General features: G+C 40.9%; 1 protein-coding gene across 3 annotated transcripts in view; it reads left to right on the top strand.

The window, feature by feature from the left end:
* The window catches only part of NRK (Nik related kinase), a 105185-nt gene extending 87149 nt beyond the window's left edge, over nucleotides 1-18036 (top strand). For 2 of the 3 annotated variants that reach the window (XM_068152168.1, XM_068152170.1), the window contains 4 exons: nucleotides 18-167; nucleotides 3396-3555; nucleotides 11724-11863; nucleotides 12580-16306. In XM_068152168.1, coding sequence (XP_068008269.1) covers nucleotides 18-167; nucleotides 3396-3555; nucleotides 11724-11863; nucleotides 12580-12663 — 534 coding nt within the window. In that variant the 3' untranslated portion in view covers nucleotides 12664-16306. Of the gene's footprint in view, nucleotides 1-17; nucleotides 168-3395; nucleotides 3556-11723; nucleotides 11864-12579; nucleotides 16307-17621 lie in introns of those variants that run through there. The other variant, XM_068152169.1, reaches the window with a different exon arrangement.
* Nucleotides 18037-22496: the final 4460 nt, after the last annotated feature.

Below are 22496 nucleotides of genomic sequence, written 5' to 3' on the forward strand. Positions count from 1 at the left end.
TATTTTTCTTTTTCCAGTCCTTTACCTCACTTCATCACAAACCACTGTCAGTTGACCTGACTGTTGAGAATGGACAAAGATTAAAAGTCATATATGGCTCACTAGTAGGCTTTCACGCCATCGATGTGGACTCTGGATCTGTGTATGACCTGTACCTTCCAACACACGTAAGATGCTCCCAAAAAATTACATACATGCCTCTGTTCTTTGGGCTGTAGATTGCTAATGATCAGCTTAAGAGTTGTGCTGTATTTCAAAAGACAGGGTAAGAGAATGATTATTGTATGCCTGCTAATAGAAAACCAATTTTCACATACTTCTATAACACAGAAGCTTTGTTAAAAGGCTTTTCTCACATTTAGAATATCAATGGTTTAATGCCAGCCTGTAGTATGAACAGAAATATTATTAACTGATTTATCCTGGGAATTTAAGACTTCTTAAGCAATCAAAGACACAATAATATCTACATGAATATAGGTGACTCTTACAATCTGCCACTGTGCTGTTCAGTCCTGCTAACGAGCTGATTAAATTATCACTGAATTGAGCTGAAATTTGGCCTGGATTTCAACAACTGTTGCAACATTTTGATCTTGATCCACTGCAAGCACGTTACCCTGGCACTGCTGAGTACCTGTAGCTGGAGGAGCCAGGTATATGTGTGCACCTGTGAATAACCTCTCTTTCTTTACTATGGAGCAAAGTTGCATTAGTTTCACATGATCACAGACCCAGGCTCTGTGTATAAAATGTGATTTGTCTTACAGTCAGAACTTTGAAAAGGCCCAACTTCCAGTCCAAATAAACTTCCTGATCTTATCGTTCAGTTGCCTGTGAAATCAGTCCTTAGATTCAAAATAGTGTTTCCCTTTTCCTCAGGATTTTCTCATTAGATTGCCAAGAAGGTGGCATAAAAGTGTTGATTTCAGGATGATGGTAAATATTGCATTGTAGATCTGTTCATTGAGGTGATGGTGATCACTGCATTCCTGCATAAAGTCAGATAACAGTAAAGTTAATTCCCCTGAAGTTAATGACTGGCATGGGGCTGTCCAACATGAAGTCTGTGCTATGGTTTTAATCCTGTTTAATTTTTAGCTGTTCTAGATAGTTGTTTTCAAAGCTGAGAGTCCCAAAAGTCAGAGAAACTTGGGGCTTAGGTCTAGGAAACTAGCAGGCTCCCTTGATTCCATTCTGGGGGGGCTCTGGCAAGGAATCAAGTGTGCACACTTGAAAACCTCCCTGAAGTCAACAGAGCTCCACAGGGGCTGAGGGTTACCTCATCTGGGTGCCATGGCATCCTTGTATCCCAAGGCAGTGTGTCCCAAAGTTGCATTCAGGAGATCTGAAATCTCATCCCGGTTCTGCATGTTGCAGCCTGTGCCTCGAACCCTTTTATTTTCTTCTGTTATTTTTCTCTACTTTTTTCTCCCATGTTTTCAAACCCAATGAAACCCCACACCTCCTGGGCAAGCCACATGATCACTCTGCTGCCCTGACAAGTGACAGCCCTCCAATTCTCTCAGGCCTGTTTCTGATGGACACCGTGTTTGAGGATGGCTGTTTATATTCCTGTTAACTACAAGTAACTTTTGTAGCAGTTCCAAACAAACTGTTGAATCCCTTGTTTACTTCTGTGTTAATTTTTTTAAGGTGCTTAATATTTGTTTTCTCAGAGGGCTTACTTAATCTGACAATTAGCAGCTTTGTTAACTATGCAATGATGGAAAGATCCACGTCAGTTTTTAAATCCAAGCGTGGTGCCTGCATAGCATCCCTGAAAGCTGGTTGCTAAGCAAGGTGAATAATGACTTGTCAAAAAGATCATTAGCATAATTGCCCAAGATAAGAAAGGCAAAGAAAAAAGTGAACCTTCTTAGAGGCTTCAGTTTTTCAACAGGCTGCAAACATAATTATGTATCTGATGAGAGAGATTTCCCAGGTGACTGCCCTGAATATGTGGGGCACCTTTAAGACTGACTTCATTTGCCTGCACTCTTCAACCAAAAGTTAGCAAGTACTAAAAATAAATTCTCCCTTTCGAGTCTTAGACCTGAAATAAATCTGCTCCTACAGTGCCTCTGTCTTTTTTGGCGTTTTATTATTCTAAAGAGCATCTGCTAGAATCGGATAATTCTCGGAAGGAGCTTTGTGGTGGCAACAGACTAGACTTTAACAGGCTGACTTTAGATACTCTTGCTTTCTGGTAGCCTCTTTTCCTGGTTCCCCACCTCTTTCTTCATCTCTTACCTGCTTCGATCGCTCATGCGAGTACCAAGGCAACGCATTAAAATTGCTCTGCGGCTCTGGATACCTGTTCTAGTGTTGCGGATAGTTGTTGCGGAGGCACGGAGTCAAGTGGTTGGCCTGAGTGTGTTCAGTTGGGCAAGTACAGCTTCAGTGCTTCTTTTACTGTTCGTTGTGCCCTTGCCGTGTGCATAAATGTATGTGCTGCTGGCTTGTGAAAATGATGTGAACCTCCAGTCATGTGCTTCCTAGACAAATATTAATTGCAGTGGTGTCATTTACTATTTAACATCCTGGTTGGAGTAGTGATTTAAACAAGGAAATGTTTTCTTATTGGGTTTTTTTCCTATTGTTTTTTTTTTCTTCCCCTTTTTTCCTCTTTTTCTTATAAAAATGCTTTCATAAAACCCCCCCTTCATGGGTGCATACTTTATTTTTTCACTTGGGATATCTTGGCTTCTGGGAGAGATTCTGGTGCATTGAACAGCTGTTAAAATAATGTGTGTGCGTGAAGTGCACTGCTCCTGTGGCATGCAGAAAGTGTGTGCTGAACAGCATCTAAACGGGGAACTTGTTTAGTGAAGGCTGTGGGAAGGGAAGGACAGAGATTGGCTCGTATTTGAGAGGTCCAGGTAACTTCTGAACTTGCAGTAAATATTGTTAAATTCACAGATTTTTAGCTTGTGAGTTGGGGGATAGGGAAGCATCATGGAAAGTGAAAGCACTGATTTCCTGCAAGCTTTTGTCCTTCCTCCATCTTCTGAAATAATTGTGAATTGAAATTTATTTCACTTTTCTTCTCGTTCTATAATGCAAGTGTTTTGTGAGCAAGTAAGTAAATATTATTGTGTCTCAGTGGCTCCATGGCTTCTTGATACTAATTCATACTGGTAAATGTAAAGTGAAATATTGAATGCTGATTTGTTTGCAAGCCTACCGTCACATTCACACTGGGGAGGAGGGGAGAAAGCCTGTTTCAGAGGCTAGCTAGCAAACTACACAGCCTTTCTGAAAACAGGCATTTCTTTCACTTTCCATGAGCCATGAGCTAGTTTTTATTGCTCTGTCAAGGTAGTTAGATTGATGTAGTCACTAAAAATTGCAGTCCATTTTCTGCTATAAATCTTAGTAAAATATGTTTCTAGATCCAGGGGACTATTCGCCCACATGCCATTATCATCCTCCCGAACACCAGCGGCATGGAGCTTTTGCTCACCTACGAAGATGAAGGCATCTACATTGATATATATGGGCACTTCACAAAGGAGACTGTTTTACAGTGGGGAGAAATGCCAGCATCTGTAGGTATGTATGAAAACTAGCACTTCATTAAATGCAAGGTTCTGCTGCATGAAGCCTGACTTCTTTGTATCCATATGGAAGGGGTTGTATGGTACTAAAGCAACCTCTGACCAAATTAGAGTAAACAGATTTGCATATGTTTGTGTTAAGACAGCCAAGGATTGCAACAGGGTCTTCCCTTTCAATCATAGTTTGCATTCTTGTCACACTGTTTATTGCATCATCACTGTTTATTGGCTATACAGCCAAACGTCACTGAGGATGCAGCTTACCAGCAGTTCTCACAGAGGGAATTACTTGCACTACAGAGAGAAATAAGGTGCCTGTTTCCTGCTTTGATTGTTCATAGCCCTTAGCATTTTATCTAAACATTCACAGCTATGGAGGGGTCAGTTAGAGGAGAGGTTTGTAAGTGCTGTCAAACGGGCCCTTAACTCTATCACTTCAAATTCACAGTGTTGCCAGCCCAGGGCATTTCTAATAATGATTCTCTCCACGCTTGCAGTTGGCTTTGCAAGAAGAGTTTCTGATTCTATTGTAGCCAGGACACCTGTTTGTTTCATCTTCCCCAGAAGACTTCACAGTGTAGGGCAAACCAAGAACAACAGAGGCAGATTTTTGGTTTTTTTATTTGTTGCTTTTAATTTATGTTCTGGCTTAGTCCTCTTAAAACAAACCAAAACAAGCCCAAGACACTTAGACTATAGGAAAGCTTATTATTAGCTTGGCCAAAACTGGATGCCAGAGTGAAAAACGTGGGATGTTCACCTTTCTCCTTTTGCTTCTAGCTGGGTAGTTTGAAGAAAAGTCCATTACAATCAGTAGAAAAAACTGCCTTGGGTAAATGCCAGGTTTGACATTTGTAGAGGGTTTCCAACAAGAAGCCCCCTCTGAAACACAAATAGCTACAAGACAACTTGGGTTTGCATCACTTCAGTCAAATTCAGCAGCAAGACTGCTTCAGATTCAAAAAACAGGTGTAAGGTTATGAGCTAACTATACAGTGTTTCTTTCTCTTCACTGAATAATAGCCCTGTCTCCAATTTTCAGCCCATATTCAGAGCTACAGGGCATAATTAAAATGCATCAAGTCAATTCTCCATTTTTCATAGACTATCTAGTGGTCTTTGATACGTTGAAATTTTACATCCCCTCTGAATTGATGTTAGAAACACCATCAGAATGATCAGTAATCAAAAAGCAATTGCTCAGCCACGGTAAGAAGAGTTCTAATGAATGGATGTAACAGAAAGCTGCATTGATGTGTGCTATCTGAAGGAGACAGCAGCTTTCAAGAAGCATGTCATTATGGGACCTGCTTCCTTAGGCTTTACTAAAAGTAGCAAGCTTACTTAAGATGAACATTTCCTTCAAAGTGCAAAACCCTCATGGTGTGCATGTGATTTTCATAAAGACCTAAACTCTCCTTTGTTTTCCCACGTATACTTCATTGGTTAGAACTTTTTTTCCTGCTTTGAGAAGAAGCAATTTGAGAATCAGCTGCATTTACACAAGTGTCCTGCCAGAGGTTAACCCTAATCTCATGTTTAATATTTTTAAAACCACGGATGTTATTTGTAACTATTACAGCCTTTTCTAGTTGTATTACTCTTACTATAAGCTGTGTCCTAAAGTGTCAGTGTTATTAGATGCTGTGCTCCAAAGATGGATGCTACACAAGGAACAAAGGGCTTCCTTACATCCTTTTTGAGAAAGGGGGATATTGCAAGTCACATAGATCTGTGGCTCTGCTTGGAAATAAGCAATTTGTGTCACTGGGCACCTATTGCTCTCAAAGCTTTTTCACTTAATCAGGATAAAGTTTACAGGAATGTCTCAGAAGTGGATCAGAGACAGCTTAAGTCCTTCTTCCTAATGTAGCTGACAGTACTGAATCATCAAGCCCACAGATAGGAGAGACAGGTTTGTAAAGCACTCTTGTAACCTGGAAATCACACTGCCTTAATTTCAGTAAAAATTTCTGTGCACACTACCCAGCTGGCATTGAAGTGAGTAAAGCTTCACCACTTTGGACCAGCTGAATATGTGATCTTTTGTGCCAGTTAATTACTTGAATTTGAACATCCTTCAGTATAGTATACATGTGGCTAGGCGTGATAGTCTCAGTTTCTCAAGGTCAATTACATCTTAATAGAAGGAATGCCATTTGGACATTTGCCTTTCCATGTGCTGATGAAGCTGTTTCTCCTGTTCTTTAGCACACCGCTATGATAATCATTTGCATGGCAGGCTATCAGGATGAAATTGCCCAGCGTTTTTGTTACAGTGTTTTGGGGCAGTTAATTAGGAAGAGGATGGAGAAGGTGCTTCTGTGGGTGGCATACTGTATGGTGAATTTTACTATATGGATGTTAGGAGTCTTTTCTGTGTGAGTAGTTTGCATTTTCTGTGTAGTCAGTCTAAAGGAATAAGCACCACCAGATGGGAAGGTGGTGCCCCTTCAGGGACAGGCAGCTAGGGCAAGTATAATGAGATGTCTTGCTGAGGAAGCAGAGGGTGAGTTAAATGAAATGGTTTGGAGTGCTGAATAAACAGTGAGCTCTTTGTAGAGCTTCTCCCAGTGCTCAGAAAACAAGACTCTAGGCTTTCTCTGGAAGGAAAGCTGTCTGCCTCCATATGTCTTCCATTGTTTGTGCTTCTGAAGAGAAGCAGTCTCCAAACAACCCCTCTCAGTTGTTTGACAATTTTCTAATGTTAGCTTGAGAACCCTAGTGTTTCTGCTGTTGCTGCAGCACTTCTGATATCTCAGAAATAGACTGCTTTGGAATGGAAATTGTCAAATTGCAGATTCAGTTGATTTCTGATTGCCATCACATTTCCACTAAAACCAAATTATCCTAACCTATAACTCACCACACAACTCAAACCTTAAACAAGAGCTCTGTTAACTACTACTTCAATTATTGTTCTCACTAGCTCCTGTTTATTTTCTTGATCATTTGAACTTCCTGGCTCCAGACAAAAACATTAACTATTACAAGAGAAGCATGAATAACTGTTATTTCCATGGCCATACTTAGGGGAACTTGAGAGTTTCATAAAGAGATCCCATTCTCCTAGAATTTCCAGATCTGTATCAGAGCTCCTAAAGTCTCAGATTTTTCTCTCTCTGCATTTCAGAGATAGCAAGGTCTTGCATTAACCTAGAGTACTCTGTTACTCTGCTTACTTATTGATTTCTTAAACAATTACTTTGAAAGAACTTCTGTAGCTGGTAAGAATGTCTTGACTACCAAAAACAATAAAAATCAGTTTGTGTTATAACTGATGGATTTAGGGCAGGGAATCTAAATATAACTTGCTCTCATAGTCCTTAAGTTGGGACCTCTGTGACCAATCTGTTAATAAGAAATTGAAGAAAGGAAACTTCAATCCTATGGGAAATTAAAATTGTACAAGTACTCAATCTATGTTTAATCTGAAAGGTATTTCACATATGTTAGGGCTATCTACAAATATAGCTGTAATATTTTCTTTCTATAAGACAGGATTTAAAAAGGGTTTAAGAAACATCAAGTTAATAAGATTTGGGAGCACTTTTGTCCTTGTGTGTGACTAATGAATTATTTACAGTGTGTAGTCTTTGAGGGGCTGGCACAAAACTGGATATTCCCAGAGTGGGGAATCAATAGAAGTCCTTATTTCCTTTGCTGTGTATACAGTTGAAGCAAAAGGGATGTCATGTAGAGAAACAGGCAGCATTACCAAAAGGTGGTTGAATTACTGCCTCGGTCCTCTAGCAGCATGCTCACCGGTTCTTGAAACAGCTGCTCTCCAGCTCGTGCATAGAAAATGCCTGCTTGTACCTAAATGATTCTTGCTGGTCAGATCTCCTGTACACTTCTTTTTTTGCCCCAAGAAGCTGCAAAAAGCATTCAAACAAGGAAACTGTCACCCCAGATACCGCTTCTGGGATGGGCTATTTGTTCTACTGGAAAATTACAAAGGAGTGAACAGTTGGAAGCAGAGAACCTTTGAAACAGAGCTGCAGAGAAATATAACTGTTCAGAAGAAAAGATTTAGTCATAACATTTATTCCTAGCTTGCTTGGAGTAGTTAGGGAGCTGTATGTGTTAGCCTTTTGTCCAGTGCTATCTAACCAAAACCTATAGCAGAACAACACCTGCCTTCTGTGGCCAGTTTCTTAATTTGTCCATTTGTGACTTTATTCAGCTTTAGGTTGTTTTCCTTCTTGATTCTTTTTTCTAGCCTCTCTCATTTAGTGAAAGCTTTCTGCAGCTGTGATTGGAGGAAGTAAAATAGCCAGGAAACAGAAATAACAATTGCACAAGAGAAGTTACTGACTCCTTCCTCACTTTCCTATCCAAAGTTATTCAGCTTTGGGGCAGTAAGTTTTATAGCACGGACAGTCAAAAGTACATGCAAGTAGCTGATCAGTCCCTAAGCAGTGGTCAGGAGCACCACTTGAGAACTCAAGGCTGCTTTTCAGTGGAAACAAGCTTTGCTACATCACAGGACACTGCTGGTATCTGTGAGTTTTTTCTATTTGCAATCCTCAAGATGTATGTCTCTCTTCCATACATCTTAGAGTAGATGACTTTACATGCTTTCCCCAAAGAGCGAGGAACCAATACAAGCTGTGGTTTCATAGAGCATACTGGGCTTGACTGAAGGGCCAAAGAAGGGTTCTGTAGAAGTGTACTCAAGGTCTGTATGGCCTCTAATAGCTGGTACCTTCCACTGTCAGCATAGTCAGCACTGGCTATTCTCTGTTTGTTTGTGCTCAACTTCAGACTTGCCTTGAAGCAAATGTCTTGAACATGTATACAGAAGCAAAATTCATTTCATCTATGCATATACTGTCTCCAAAAAGGAATTCAGTAAGGCAGAGTACAGTCTCTTTATGAAATAGAGTTTGCTAGCATGACTCAGGCACACAAAAGTGGGTCAGGCTCTTAATTCATGTTCCATTTGTTCATTTTCAACTTCTTGGTTTATCTAGAGTCAGTTGCCTGGGGAATTTTTGGAGTCTTCATTACTAGAGGTCTTAAGGTCAAGTTAGACAAACAACTTGAAGTGATACTGATGTGGCACAGAGATGTTGGATGGAAGAGAAGGTGCATTAAGGTCCTTTCCTGCCCTATTTCTGTAACACTAATCAGACAAGCTCAATTTTATGATATTTTGCTAAAAGCTGCCCTGATTCTGTTCTCATGCAGAGGTCACTTGGGGATAACTGTTTAGGGCATTGAGCCAAATTCAGTATATGAGATCAGAAGAGGGATTTTTGAAGAGAAAGAGTTTAAAGAAGAAAAGAAAGGTTAAGAACAGAAGTGAGACTGTAGCAGTACCTGGGTTCTGTGGTACCAAGTGCACTTGCCTCATTGAAACTGTGAGTATGCTACTGAGATCATTAGATTGTGACAGTGACACTGAATAGAAGTTAATGGATCTAATATGGCTCAGCAATTTCTCCAGGTTTGGAGCATTGCTAGTGCTTTCATGATGCCAAGAAACTGATTTTGAGCTCACTTGGCAGTGCTGACTTTATGGCACATATTCTTTGGTGGCCAGGGAGTCATGCTGGTGTTAGCTCATGCACAGCTGTAGGTCTTTTAAGATACGCTGTAGTCTGAGTGATGGAGGAGAGCTTCAGGTAGTTCTGACTAACTTTGTTCCAGTACATTAAGCAATATTACCACATCAGTCCAAGTCAGTATATGCCTTTTCTGTTGAGCTGCTCTCCAAAGGACCAGAGAGATGGACTAAGTTTAGGGTTGCTAGAACCAGTACAGATTTGGATTGTCTGCAGTATAAACACCCTTGTAAGTTCCTAGCTAAAGCTTGTTGAGGTGGAAAGTGGACTCCAAATAGCTATTCCTAAGTATACAGTCTGAGAAAGAACCTTTTGGTTCTGCTACAAGAATGAGCCTCTGTGCTACTTGTACTTCAACTGAAATTTGCCAGTGTTAGTTGACAAGTTCTCAGTGTCAGCTAGCAGAGCATCACTGGCTGAACTGGGTACATCTGTTTTATTATGTTCCTACTGTGATGCTGCCTGAAGATCAAGTCTCCTCTGAACATAGCAATTCAGTTGCCTAGCCATCCAGGGCTTCCTATCTTAGATGACCTAGAGGTTGCAACAGAGCTGTTTAAGCTGTTACTCTGAACTACAAGGATGCTATCAAATTGAAATCTGCCTAAGGCATGGATACAGCTGATACAGACACAGTACAGTGACAACTTCAGTGCAGATTTCATGTGGTAGGCAAGATAGTGGAAAAGTGTGGATTGGGTCTGTATGACCTATACTAAACAGCATAGTCATGGAATGCATTCATGCTGCTTACATATGTGCACTCACCATCCCCACCCTCCAGTCTACTCTGTGTTTCTGTCTCTGTCATCCTCAAAAGTGAAGTTTGAAAAGGTAATTTTTATCTTTTTATCATTTTTATCTTCTTTACTTGGTGTGGTCTGGGCCTACCTTTTTAGATACCAGCAGCACATTGCATAGGTACTGCCCCAGTGCTCATCATGTCACCACTGCAGTGATTCACAACTGTGAATGAGAGTCTTCCTCACAGCCTGCAGCAGCAGAGGCCTGTCGTACAGCCTAGGAACTGAAGCATAAAGAAAAGATTCTAAAATGTATTGATTTGGGGTGTTTGATTTTTGAAAGTACCCCTCCCCTTCTATCTTCTCCCACTTACTATGTTGCTCACTGCTGTTTTTCTTTCAAACAGAATGGTTTCTTCCTCTTTCCACATGACTAGGATAATGGGAAAGAATTTTCTTGCTCTCAGCTCTAGTGGCAGCCTTCAGTATGAACAAAGAATAACTCAAAGTACACTAACTAGATTTAGGAGAAATTTGTAGACTCTGAGGGATCGAGAATCACAACATTGTAGCCAAACCACACATTTTCAGGGAGGTGTACTATCCATACATTTGTTCTGACAAGAGTTATAAATCAAGGATTCCAAATTAATATTAAATTAACTGCTAGAAGGACAGTCACTCAGGCATGTTGCCTTTATTTCTCTTGGCCTTCTAAGGCAGGATTGCAGGCTCTTGCTTCCTGTATCAGTGTTCACTGAAAGTTTACTTTTTAGGCAGAGAAATATATCAACACAGAAGGAACAGACATTGCTCACACTAATAATGTAGGGCAGGCAAGCAAGCGCTGGTCACTGAAGCTAAAACCCAGTCGAATGCACACATTCCCTCTACATCATTTCAGAGCACAGAAATTCTCAGACTAATGAAATAACAGTTCATAGTTGAGCAAGAAGAACAATTTCTGAGCATTGACTACCAATAGAGCATAACTAATGTGTTTTTACCTTGGAAGCCCATACATGCACTAATCAGAGCTTTCACTGAAACTGTGCCTAATTTGAAATCCATGGTGTTAACTCCTTCTTCACTATTCTGATTTCTTATCTATTTTCTAAATTCAAAGGGAGTAACAGAGTAAGCCTCCACAGTGCTGGAGAATCACCTTTTGGATTTGGAGATACTGCATATAGTCACAACGGGAAGACAATAGTTAAGGACACCAAATTAATTGTGTCATAGTCTCAGATTCAAAAGTACTTAGGTTTCAGACTAAGCTGAACTTCGTACTAGATACAAACTCAGCTTCCTAATGGGAGGCTATAAAGAAGACAGAGTCAAGGCTTTTTCTTGGACATGTACAGTGAAAGAATGAGAGGCAAAATGGGCACAAATTGTACCAAGGGAAATTCCAATTAGGCCTTAGAACGTTTTTAACCTTGAAAGAAGTGATGCACTGCAGCAGAGAGATTGTGAAATATCCAACAAAACATGCCTGGACAAGGTCCCAGTAACCTTGTCTAATTTGGCTGTGCTTTGGGGGCAGAGGTTAAACAAGATGCCCTTCAGAGGTTTCCTCTAACCTTTTGTGACTCTAAAATATACAATAGTAGCATACTTAAGATTTATGTTCAGAGTACAAAAGAAGTCTGAGAGGGGAAACTGAAATTTAGTTACTGTCTCCAAAGCTTTTTGTGTAAACTTAAAATACAAATAATTTGGAATATATTGTTACCAAAGAGAAATGCTTCGGGTCCATAGTGGCAAAAATGAGGCAAGAATCAGTTTTTCAGCTGTTAAATAGTATCAAATCTTTTTTTCTTCTTCTTCTGTTTTTTTTCCCCCTCTAGCTTATCTTCAATCTAATCAGGTCATGGGCTGGGGAGAAAAGGCGATTGAACTACGCTCCGTTGAAACAGGAAATCTGGAGGGAGTATTTATGCACAAGAAAGCACAGAAGTTAAAATTTCTCTGTGAAAGAAATGACAAGGTACAGATGACTACAGTGGAGTGATTTAGCAAAAAAATGAATAATAGCTCTAAGACCATTCAAGGTTTTTAACCTTGTTTCTACCCTGGTTATTTCTTACCTTCGTAACACATTCCCAGTCAAAGCAAATACGGTCCCTTACCCCACAAAGACCTCACTATGGATATTCCAGCCTTAATTGGAATCAGAAGTGATAACAAACACAGACATTGCCAACTGGCCACACTTGAACACCACAGGTGTAGTAGGAGGGCCAATGAGGCAGCCCTGATAATGCCCAACTACAGGACTGCCCCTCCCAGGCTACTGAAGTCAGAGGCAATTCAGGGGAAAAAAAACCCTCAGCACTGTAATATTTGAGACGCTGCAGGCCCCAGAGTATGGATAATAAAGTAAAGCACCATTTCATAACTCCTTTGTGAAACCTGCTTAGTTCCATTGGCACATTTAGAAAACTGGGGCCCTGAAACTGGTTAATTATTTTAAAATGTTCTCTCCAAATAGGAAAAGAAATATTCTAAAATATAGATCCTGCTTGTAGAGGAAGCAGTTAGAAAGATACTCATGGGATTCAAATGGAATTGTGATGTATATCCTTGTATTTGGGAGTGTGGCATTCTCTTGGATTTCCTCTCTGGGTAAAAATGTTCAAATATTCTCATAAATGTAAACTGAGAGTAACCTGTTCTCTTTTTGTCTTTTTCTCCCCTTTCAAGGTGTTCTTTGCTTCTGTCCAGTCAGGAGGCAGCAGTCAAATATACTTTATGACTCTTGGTCAAAATGTACTATTCAACTGGTAAATCACATCAAAATGAAGGATGCTTTGAAAATTCCCTGTAGGTAGCAGTGTAAGATGCTTGGAGATAACATACACAAATTTGCACTTTTTACCTACAAAAATGTTGTCATTATTAACTTATAAAATTCACATTCTTTCAGCCTGGAAAGAATTCCATTTTACTGTCAAAGTATTGCAAAACATGCTAAGTTTGTCTTCTAAAATATGTTGCAAACCAGGATTGTATTCACAGTGTTTGGAGATGATAACTTTAATGAAGAATGTAGCCAAGATAAGAAGCTCCTATACTCTGAAAAGTCTGCAGTTTCATTTTCACAGATGACATAAGGTTGTTATCTTGAACTGAAGTCTTTCTTTTTTAAAGAGCAACATCTGTAGGTGAATATAAAAACACAAACAAGTTTGGTGACAAATGGGAATCTCTTTTGAATTGGGTTTTGGCTTGTTTTGCACTTTAAGCAAGCTTTCACTGTTAACCAAGACTCACTTGTCCAAGTCCTAGAATCAGCAAAATCAGCGAAAGGCATGGTGGGGCCTGGCACAAACTGGGATGCTTGAGGGATCATGTCCTGTGCTAGGCAGACAGGTCGATTTGATTGCAGAGTTGTAAAAGCTACCCCTAGATGTGCCCCACCTGGCAGATTTTACAAAACACAAGGGGCAGACTTAATGTTTCTCTCAGGGCTGGATGCCTGAGCCTGTAGACACAGTTACTGTAGAATGTATTTGTAAAAAATAGTTTAAATAGGAGTTTGTCAAACTCATACCTGCATAAAGCATTATGGACCTGAACCTGTACCATTTACTCAAACATGGGACCCACACTAATAGGAGTCAATTTGAAGGCACTACCCATGTATATAAGGGTGCAGGATCAAGCACCTTCTTCCCTTCTTGCCCTTTCAGCATCAAGTCCTCATGTATTTGTGTGTAAATATAATCTTTCCACAATGGATGTTAAGATTAACAAATGTATTCTTAATATAGTTAAAAAAAAAAACAAAAAAATATCCAAAGAGTTAATCTATTATAAATAGAAAATATAAAGAATTTCAGGTGCTTCCTATGCTAATTGCATCTAAACAAAGCTGCATCCACTAGTTGTTGGTGCCAGTGTTTCTGCATAAACTCTGTTCTCAGGGGCTTGTAACTTGGCCATAAAACTATACAGATATATATTATATACAAACATATACTAGGATTAATTGTAGGGTGCATTGCAATCCTCATTTAGATGACTTTTGGATGTGCTTTGAAAATGCTAAGCATCAAATATAATGCAAATTACATACACGTAATCATTCCAGACATGATACAGTATGGATGACACTGTAGGAAAAAGTGAAATTGCCATCTACAGTGCTGGAAAACAGATATTTTTTACTTGAAATATGTGATACTGAAAGGTGCAGGGAAAGTGTGTTGGAATATCTGGTCGTCTACCTCAAGGATGATGATTCAAAGTTGACTAAAAAGGGGAGAAATTAAGTCAAAAGTGGTCGCTGGTTTGTACAGTATGGCAGGTTAAGTAACTGCTAGCAGTCATGCTGTGACTGACAGGTGCTCAGATTGCAACCATCACCTCCAAAACTGGGATCCGTGTATATGTCAGCAGAGAATCAAACTAGGGCCTAATTACCCTCCCCTGCTTCCCCACGGTGGCACCTCCCCTGTTGCTGCCTGTGTTCTTTGGCTGCGTAGAGAACTGCACTTTCCAAGTGGTTAACCTAGCACTTTCCATGAGCACTAGCTTATCTCAAAATGTATAGTGTTTTTTATGAAGTATTTTCCTTTTAAAGGTTTTAACTTACAGAAAATTAAGCCTAAGGCCATACTAAAAAAGAGGTGCAGTTGAATACTCAGAGTGGTTCTTAATGTATGCAAGTAATCAGCTTGTGTGCAGACTTCAAATCCAAATGGTATCCTGTGCTCAGGCAGAGCTGTGTGAGAGCAGATCTCAATTTGTGGTATTGTTCCTACCTGCTGCCAAGGCAAGGGCTGGGGCAAAGGAGCAAAACGTGGCTTGGCTCCCTGTGCTCCCGAACATGGGGCTTGTTCTGTTCAACTTTCACCACCAAAACAAAATAAAAATAAAGCCCAAAGCAAACAAACCCAAAACTAACAGAAACAGGGAAAAAATGTTACAATTACAGGCAAAAAGAAATTAATTTGCAGACAATCAGAAATACAACACACTTGCTTTTGACTGAAAGTAAGTCTAAGAGACTGTGAAGAAAGAACACCTCTCATATTGCACCCAGTAGGTGTGCAAATCTTGCTTGCAAAGCTGCACAAGCCATAAACAGTGATCCAGGCTGCCCTGTGATGTTTTTGAAGTGTGCTTACCTCAGCAGCCTCTGCATTACGTGGGATGCATGTGAATTTTTTCCATCTCCCATTTCAGTGTCAACAGGTAGGAGGCAAATGCTAGGCACTAGTTAAAAAGAATTCAGCAGAGAACAGTGGGAATTGAGAACAACCCCTACCAACAGATTAAGGAAGCAAATGATATCAAGCTTGTTTAATATTATTATAACAGTAAAGTGTGACAGTGAATTGGAACATAAGTCAATGTGTACTATCACACTGAGATGTTAGGGGTTTTATTCTGTTTCCTTCTGTTAGCTCTCTTTTCATTACAGCTGTGATTTAAAGTGGTGGGTTAGATTTTCATCTGTCACCTTGCATATAAAACAACTGGATTTATTAGGGTTGCATTCATGTGTAAATATGTGAGCGCTTTGAAAGGGTTTATGAGTGGTATTGGAAATAGCAATAGCAACTGGATGCAATAAGAAGAATGTAGCATTTTCTCTGTGTCAAGAGAAAATCAGAATGGTTGAAGATGAGGAAGAGCCCCCGAGATGTTGAGAAAAGTAACAGAAGAGAGTGGGGAAGTGACTGGAGGGAAAAGATGAAGAAAATAAATAGGAGTAGACAAAGGGAAGGGAATGGATGTCTGGAGCAGTGTATTGCTGTAAGAGGAATAAAAAAAAAAGATGTTAAAAGCTTAGAGATATTAAGGAGAAGAAGGTAACCAAAGAAACTGAAGAAAGGTATCTGGAGAGCCCAGGTGGTCTAAACGGTAAATGAGGCTGTGTTCTGAGTAGCTCTTCAGCTCAGAGCAGACGTTCAAAAGCTGGAACAAAAAAATAATTCAGAGACCCAAGTTTATCCTGACACAAACTGAACTATGCAAAACATGTATCAGATTTATAGTTTCATTTTGTGAGGTGTTTCTCTAGCTGTACCCTTTCACTAACTTTGAAAACCAAGGAGTGAACTGCTTAATGTGTTTTTCTAGTGAGGTCTCTCTGATGTGAACAACCGCTGCAGGAGCAGAAGGGCCAGAACATTAAGGATTCACATCAGTAAACCTTTGGTACATGCAGTATCCTAATGGCAGGTGGTGCTCCTAATGTTGTATTTGCCAAACAAGACTGCACTAATCCAGCAGCAAGATAGTATTGTGTGTGCCTGCTTTCATTTTAGAAATGCTGAACTCTGTTCTGCAGCCTGAACCTTGACACACGACTTTTAACACCTGGGAACAACACAAGCTATGTACTGTACTTTATGTATTGTTCCCTAATGTTGAAATTGTACAACTGAAACAGTAATAAAAATTACTCTGAAAATTAAAACTAGCATTGTGCTCGTAAAATTCTGTAATATTGACATGAGCTATTGGAAAAAAATCATAGAAAGCTTTGTTACTGTTTTCTAAGTCCAGTCAATGTCCCTAGGGGAACAACTACGTCTGCCTATGGGGACATAATGAGTGTATTTCTTTGCGGTGGATGAAGATGTTGAGGTGACAGCATGAGAGTTCAGCCTAGACAGAGCACTAGTGAGGATGACAGACGGTGCTGTGCTGTGCATGCTGCTAATGAGCTTCATAAGTGAATTTCTGTGCTTCTGCTTTTCTCTTTACACAAATACCCAGTGGGATGAGGGCAGTGGAACTAGAGCAAAATGACAGCTTGCAGTCATTGACACTGCAAGGGCTGGATTTTGTGCCTGTATATCAGCCTGAATGCCAGGTTAGCCCGCTTCACTTTTTCTTGGGTATGCTCATGCAGTCTTTGCTGCTGCATAAAAAGTTTCTTGCTGTACATAATGTGAGGCATGACAGCACATTGTAGCTGTACCGCTTAAGAGTAAGAACTAGGAAATTTGCCATTTATGCCAGTGTTGGGAGTTGGGAAGGCTGAGGGCATGAGGCAAATTTCTCTTGTTTGTTTGTTTTTAAGATGAAGAGTTTCTTTCCTCAAGGTTATATCTCTTCTGAGCCAGCAAAGCATGTTGTTTCCAGCATTTGATGTATGGAATGGGATCTGTATTACAAGTTCAAAGATATCATAGTCGCTTGATTGGATAGATAGCTTAATTTTGCAAGCCATTATTGTGCTTTCCACCAAAAGTTATTTCAAAGCTTCAGGAACACCTGGATTATTCCACACCAGTTGCTTCAAATGAGCTTCACTCCCCAGCACAATAGGTAATAAATCAGGCAATTCTGTCTGCTGGACAGGAAATTTTCCCCTCCTTTTTATTTACTTAACTCCTTAAAATCAGGAATAACTGTAGTGAGAAGAGCAAGAATTCTGGCTTCCTGCTTCCACTATGATTCAGTTCTGCACCAATGACTCTGTGTGATGATGGCCTACGCCCATCCTGGAAGCAGGGGGGGGAAGGCTTGTGATTGCTTTTTCCCTCCCTGGAGGGTGTTTTCCCCCTGGTAAACTAAATTAGTCTGTTCCATTGGGAAAGAGGAGGGGGGAATGGGGGAAGGATTCTCAACCTTGTCCCGACTGAGCTGTTAAGTCCCAAGGCTCAAACTACCACACTCTGCTGTTAAAAAAATTGTGCAGTGATTGATACGTGCATTATTAGTGGATTGGGAGGTGTTATTTATGCTGGGGAAAAAACTTATCAAGAAATAGTATTATTTTCTAGAACAAGCATGAGAAATCTCATGTCCAGCCCCATCTATGTGAAAAGAGCTGCCAAGATGGTTCTACAGTTTCCAAGAAGAATGCTGGAGGCAGTATTTGTCTTGTCCACGTTTGTTGTTACAAAAAGGCAGAGACAAACTTCTCCCATCACAAAAACAGCAGCCAGATGAGCAAACTGACAGTGTCAGAAGTGTTGCAGGGGCTAGCAACTGAAGTCTATGCCCCTACCCCTCACTTCATGGACTGACATGCAGGTAAGCGTGCACACCTATTCAATCAGTGGTATAACAGCAATTAAGAGCAGTCACCCTTAAATGTAGAAATATTCTGTGGCAAATATTGATTAAAAAAGGCAAATTGTGCAAACTATAGCACTCAGTTGTGTGACTACTAATTAAAATTGAACTTGAATGAAAATAAAATGAGTCTTTCTCTGACCATCCTTGCTCGTGATTCCCCATCCTGAGTTGTTCAATTACCTTTCTGTTAAGAAAACAGAAGCTTGCAGACTGCTAGAAACTGAACCTCCCTGGAGACACAAGAGCATCCATCCATGCACTGATTCATCTGATAAAGCTTCCAGCATATGAGCAAACCATGATGGAGGTGCATCCTGGACTCCAGAACAACTTTCTGACATCAACAGATAAGACCTGGTCTCAACTTGCCCTTTAAGGTAGCAGCCAGGATCAAGCTAATACATATCTTAGCTCCCTCCACTTTTCCACACCCTTCATTCCACCCCTGCATAAGTCTACTTTTTTTTGTTTTTTAAGGTATATTCTGTAAGGTGCTACAAAAAACCAGCATATCAATGCCAAAAGGCAAGAGTGAGATTGCTTTCTTACATTGGATAAAATTTAGTGGCAAAGAACCTTTCAAGCTTACTGTGATTTGACGGTAAAATTGCCCTGATGAAGCTGTGTTATCCCTGCTGCATCTAAAGGCATAGAAAAAAACTGCACCCACAGAGCACTTTAACTTTGCCTTATGTTTAAAAGTAGTTTGCTTCATGGTACTAAGTAACTCTGAAATGAAATTATTTCTCCTAAGACCTTCATGAAAGCTAGCTTACAAGTTGAGTCCCATGTTTGGACACCTGTATTTAAGTTAAATGAAACATGAGCAAACCTGCAATCTCTATAAAAGACCTCCATAGATTCTAAAACCTGTGCAATAAATCAAGGTTCCAAACAACAAAAGTGTAAGAGATCTTCCTGCTGTTGATAGCCCACCACTTTCTTAAACTGCTTATCAGAGTGCATGGAGCTGATTAAAGGGCAAGAGGCTGTCTGCTGGCTATTCACCTTGCATGTTATTTTAGCTCTATTTAATCACTCCCTGTTATTTTCTAGGCTGATTTAACAAAAGCACCTCAGAGATAATGGTGACATGTTTTAAAAAAGGCTTTTCCTTTGTTGTCCTCAGAATGCTTTGTGGAAAACAACTGTGTTCTACAGTAAAATTTGCAATCACACAATAGCTCATTTATTTGATTATTTATTCATAAAATCCAGAGCAGCACTTGTCATTGTTTTGTGCCTTCCATTTTTCAAGGACATATTAAATGCCCTGTTTAACAGAATGTACTAACATCCTCCTGTTCAGCACAGCCCACTCTAGATAATAAATGCTGTTTTTTCTTAAGGTGTGTTGTAAATAAAATCAGAGATACTCGGCTGCTAATTGTGTCTGAGAATTCGAGACTCTCCACTGATTCACCAGAGCTCGACACTAGTACAGTTCAACACACTTCACTGTAGGTATATGAAAAATCATATTGTCTTCTGTGAGCATCTTGCATGCCCCGATGGGACAGGCTCCACATAACACAGTCAGTCCTCTCCCTTTCCCTGATTCTCATACAGCCATCTGCTGATGGCTCATCACCATTCATTACTGACTCTCCAAGTCTTTCAGTAAACTCCAAGTTTCTAATACATACTGCTCAGGTATGCAAGGAAATCACATCTAGAGGAACTCTCTGACACAACCTGTCATTGAAACAAGCTGTTGATGCACTGTCAGCAAGAGAGATCTACCCTTCCAGTTTTGAAAGTAGCATGCTAGCTAGACCTCTGCTGGTAAGAAAGAAGATAACAGGAGCAAGTTCCTAAGAGAGGCTTTAATTCTGCAACTGCCATACACACCAATTTATCCAAAATTAAAAAAGCATTAACTCTACTATCAGTCTATTATCATTCCACAAAATCTATAGCTTCATAGTTTTCATGACTACAACCATAGTGACTTACAACAACAAAACCAAATGAAATCCAGATACAGCTGTAGGTGTAACAATTACCTTTGCTATAAATACAACACCTGCCTTCTGCAAGTCACATCACAAGCACAGACAGAAGTAGAGAAGCTGGGAACAGTCCACAGATTTCCTCATTATACTTACAGGTTCATTTACTAGCTAAAAGCACAAAAGTCTACAGCACAGCTCTTCAGGTAAGGCTTGTATGCAATGTGAAATCTCATCCTGCACAGCTTCAGTAAATTGGTGTTTGGGTTGTGTTCTTTTTTTTAATTGGAAATGCCAACAACAGATCCTGTCTTAACTGGGGGGGCGGGGGGAAGACATCACACTTAAATTTTACCCAGCCTCAATAAAACCATCATGACTGACTGATTTCTTTGACATTTTCTAAAGGTGCACACTGTTTATATAAAGTCCATAACCTCATAGCACTCCTAGGGCAGTCTAAAAGCCAGGAAAAGGCCCGAGGTTTATACCCTCTTGTCTAGTTTTTCAGTTTGTTTTAAATGGTTCAAGCAAGATGTTTTCCAATTTCCTTAAGGCAAACACTTCAGAGTGGCAGAGGCAGTACACAGTCATCTCAAGCTGTGAGCTCGGAGAACTGCTACTGGCCCAGTACACAGACTCATAGAATCAATAAGGTTGGAAGAGACCTCAAAGACCATCAAGTCCAACCTGTCACCCAAGACCTCATGACTACTAAGCCATGGCCCCAAGTGCCATGTCCAATCCCCTCTTGAACACCTCCAGGGATGGTGACTCCACCACTTCCCTGGGCAGCACATTCCGAAGGCTAACAACAATCTGTGAAGAATTTTCTCCTCACCTCGAGCCTAAACTTCTCCTGGCACAGCTTGAGACTGTGTCCTCTTGTTCTGGTGCTGGTTGCCTGGGAGAAGAGAACAACCCCCTCCTGGCTACAAACTCTCTTCAGGTAGTTGTAGACAGCAATAAAGTCTCCCCTGAGCCTCCTCTTCTCCAGGCTGAACAACCCCAGCTCCCTCAGCCTCTCCTGATAGGGCTGTGCTCAAGGCCTCTCCCCAGCCTCACTGCCCTTCTCTGGACACCTTCAAGAGTCTCAATGTCCTTCTTAAACTGAGGGGCCCAGAACTGGACACAGGACTCAAGGTGTGGCCTAACCAGTGCAGAGTACAGGGCCAGAATGACTGCCCTGCTCCTGCTGGCCACACTGTTTCTGATGCAGGCCAAGATGCCATTGGCCTTCTTGGCCACCTGGGCACACTGCTGGCTCATGCCCAGCCAGCTGTCAATTGGTACCACCGGGTCCCTTTCTGTTTGGCTGCTCTCCCGCCATTCTGACCCCAGCCTGGAGCACTGCATGGGGTTGTTGTGGCCAAAGCGCAGCTCTGCCTAACTTGTAGCCCCACTTTCATTTTCTGCTGTCTGGCCCAGTGACAGTAGTGGAAACTGCTTCTCTTCTTCTTCCTGCCTCTTTCCTACTCTGTGCTGCTTCATAGACTAATGTTTCCTCTTATAGTAAAGCATATGTGTAAGAGCAAGTGCTAATGAAGTACTAAACACAAAGTTCTTAGCCCCCAGAAGTTCCATTACTATCAGAAGTGATCATGGCATCATAAAGAATAGGATGATCTTGAGAGTAAGCAGTGGGATGAGGAGCATGTCCAAAGGAGGGCAATGAAGTTAGTGAAGGATCTAGATAGAGCTCAAGTCTTATGAGGTCCAACTGACATAACTGAGGGTTAGTTTGGAGAGAGGTAGAGGGAAGACCTTCTTACTACAATGCCCTTAAAGGATGTTGTAGAGAGATGGGTGTTGGTCTCTTCTCCTGAGCAACAGACCAGGGAATGGTCTCAAGTCACAACAGGGAAGGCTTAGGCTGGGCATTAGGAAATATTTATTCACCAAAAGGGTTGTGAAGCACCAAAACAGGCGGATGGGTAAGTGATTGAGTCATCATCCCCGGAGGTAATTAAAAGAACCATAGATGTGGCACTGAGGGACACGGATGGTTTAGTGGTGACGTGGCAGTGTTAACATTTAAACTGTATGAGCTGAAAGGCCTTTTCCAACCTAAAAGATTCTAATCAGCAATAAAATTTTGAAGTAAGGTGAAGCTTAGCTGCCACTGGTATTCATTTCTCTTCACAGATGGAATCTCAACAGTTGCTGTTAGAAACAAGAGGCAGACCCAGGAGACTTTTTCAGTGGTAGAATGATTATGGTTACTGACACACTGCAGCCACGAAAAGAAAGTTAAACACATCTTGAGGAGCTATCACGAGAGCTCTCCATTGCTACATGGAACACATTCATCTTGAGGCAGAAGCAATAACGAGTAAAATGCACCCACTTTAATTGAAATGGAATCAGGAACAGGTACAGCAAAAAGTCCCTAACGGGACACAGGGGATAAAGGGACTGTTTGTAATACAGGAAGCTAATAGGCCGGCCAGGCTGCCGCTCCACTGAACCGGGTACGCCCCACCACCGGGAGACGGCAGCGAGCACAGGAGCAATACAAACAGCTCTTGCGAGACGTAGCCCCCAGGCTCGGTTCCTAACGCCCGAGCAACACCAGGGCCACCGGAGGAACCAGAGCAGAGGCAGCCAGAAGGGAACAGCACGCCT

Source organism: Melanerpes formicivorus, unplaced genomic scaffold (assembly GCF_026170545.1).
Source record: "Melanerpes formicivorus ecotype bairdi unplaced genomic scaffold, bMelFor1.0.p_v2 SCAF_22, whole genome shotgun sequence".
Lineage (NCBI taxonomy): Eukaryota > Metazoa > Chordata > Aves > Piciformes > Picidae > Melanerpes > Melanerpes formicivorus.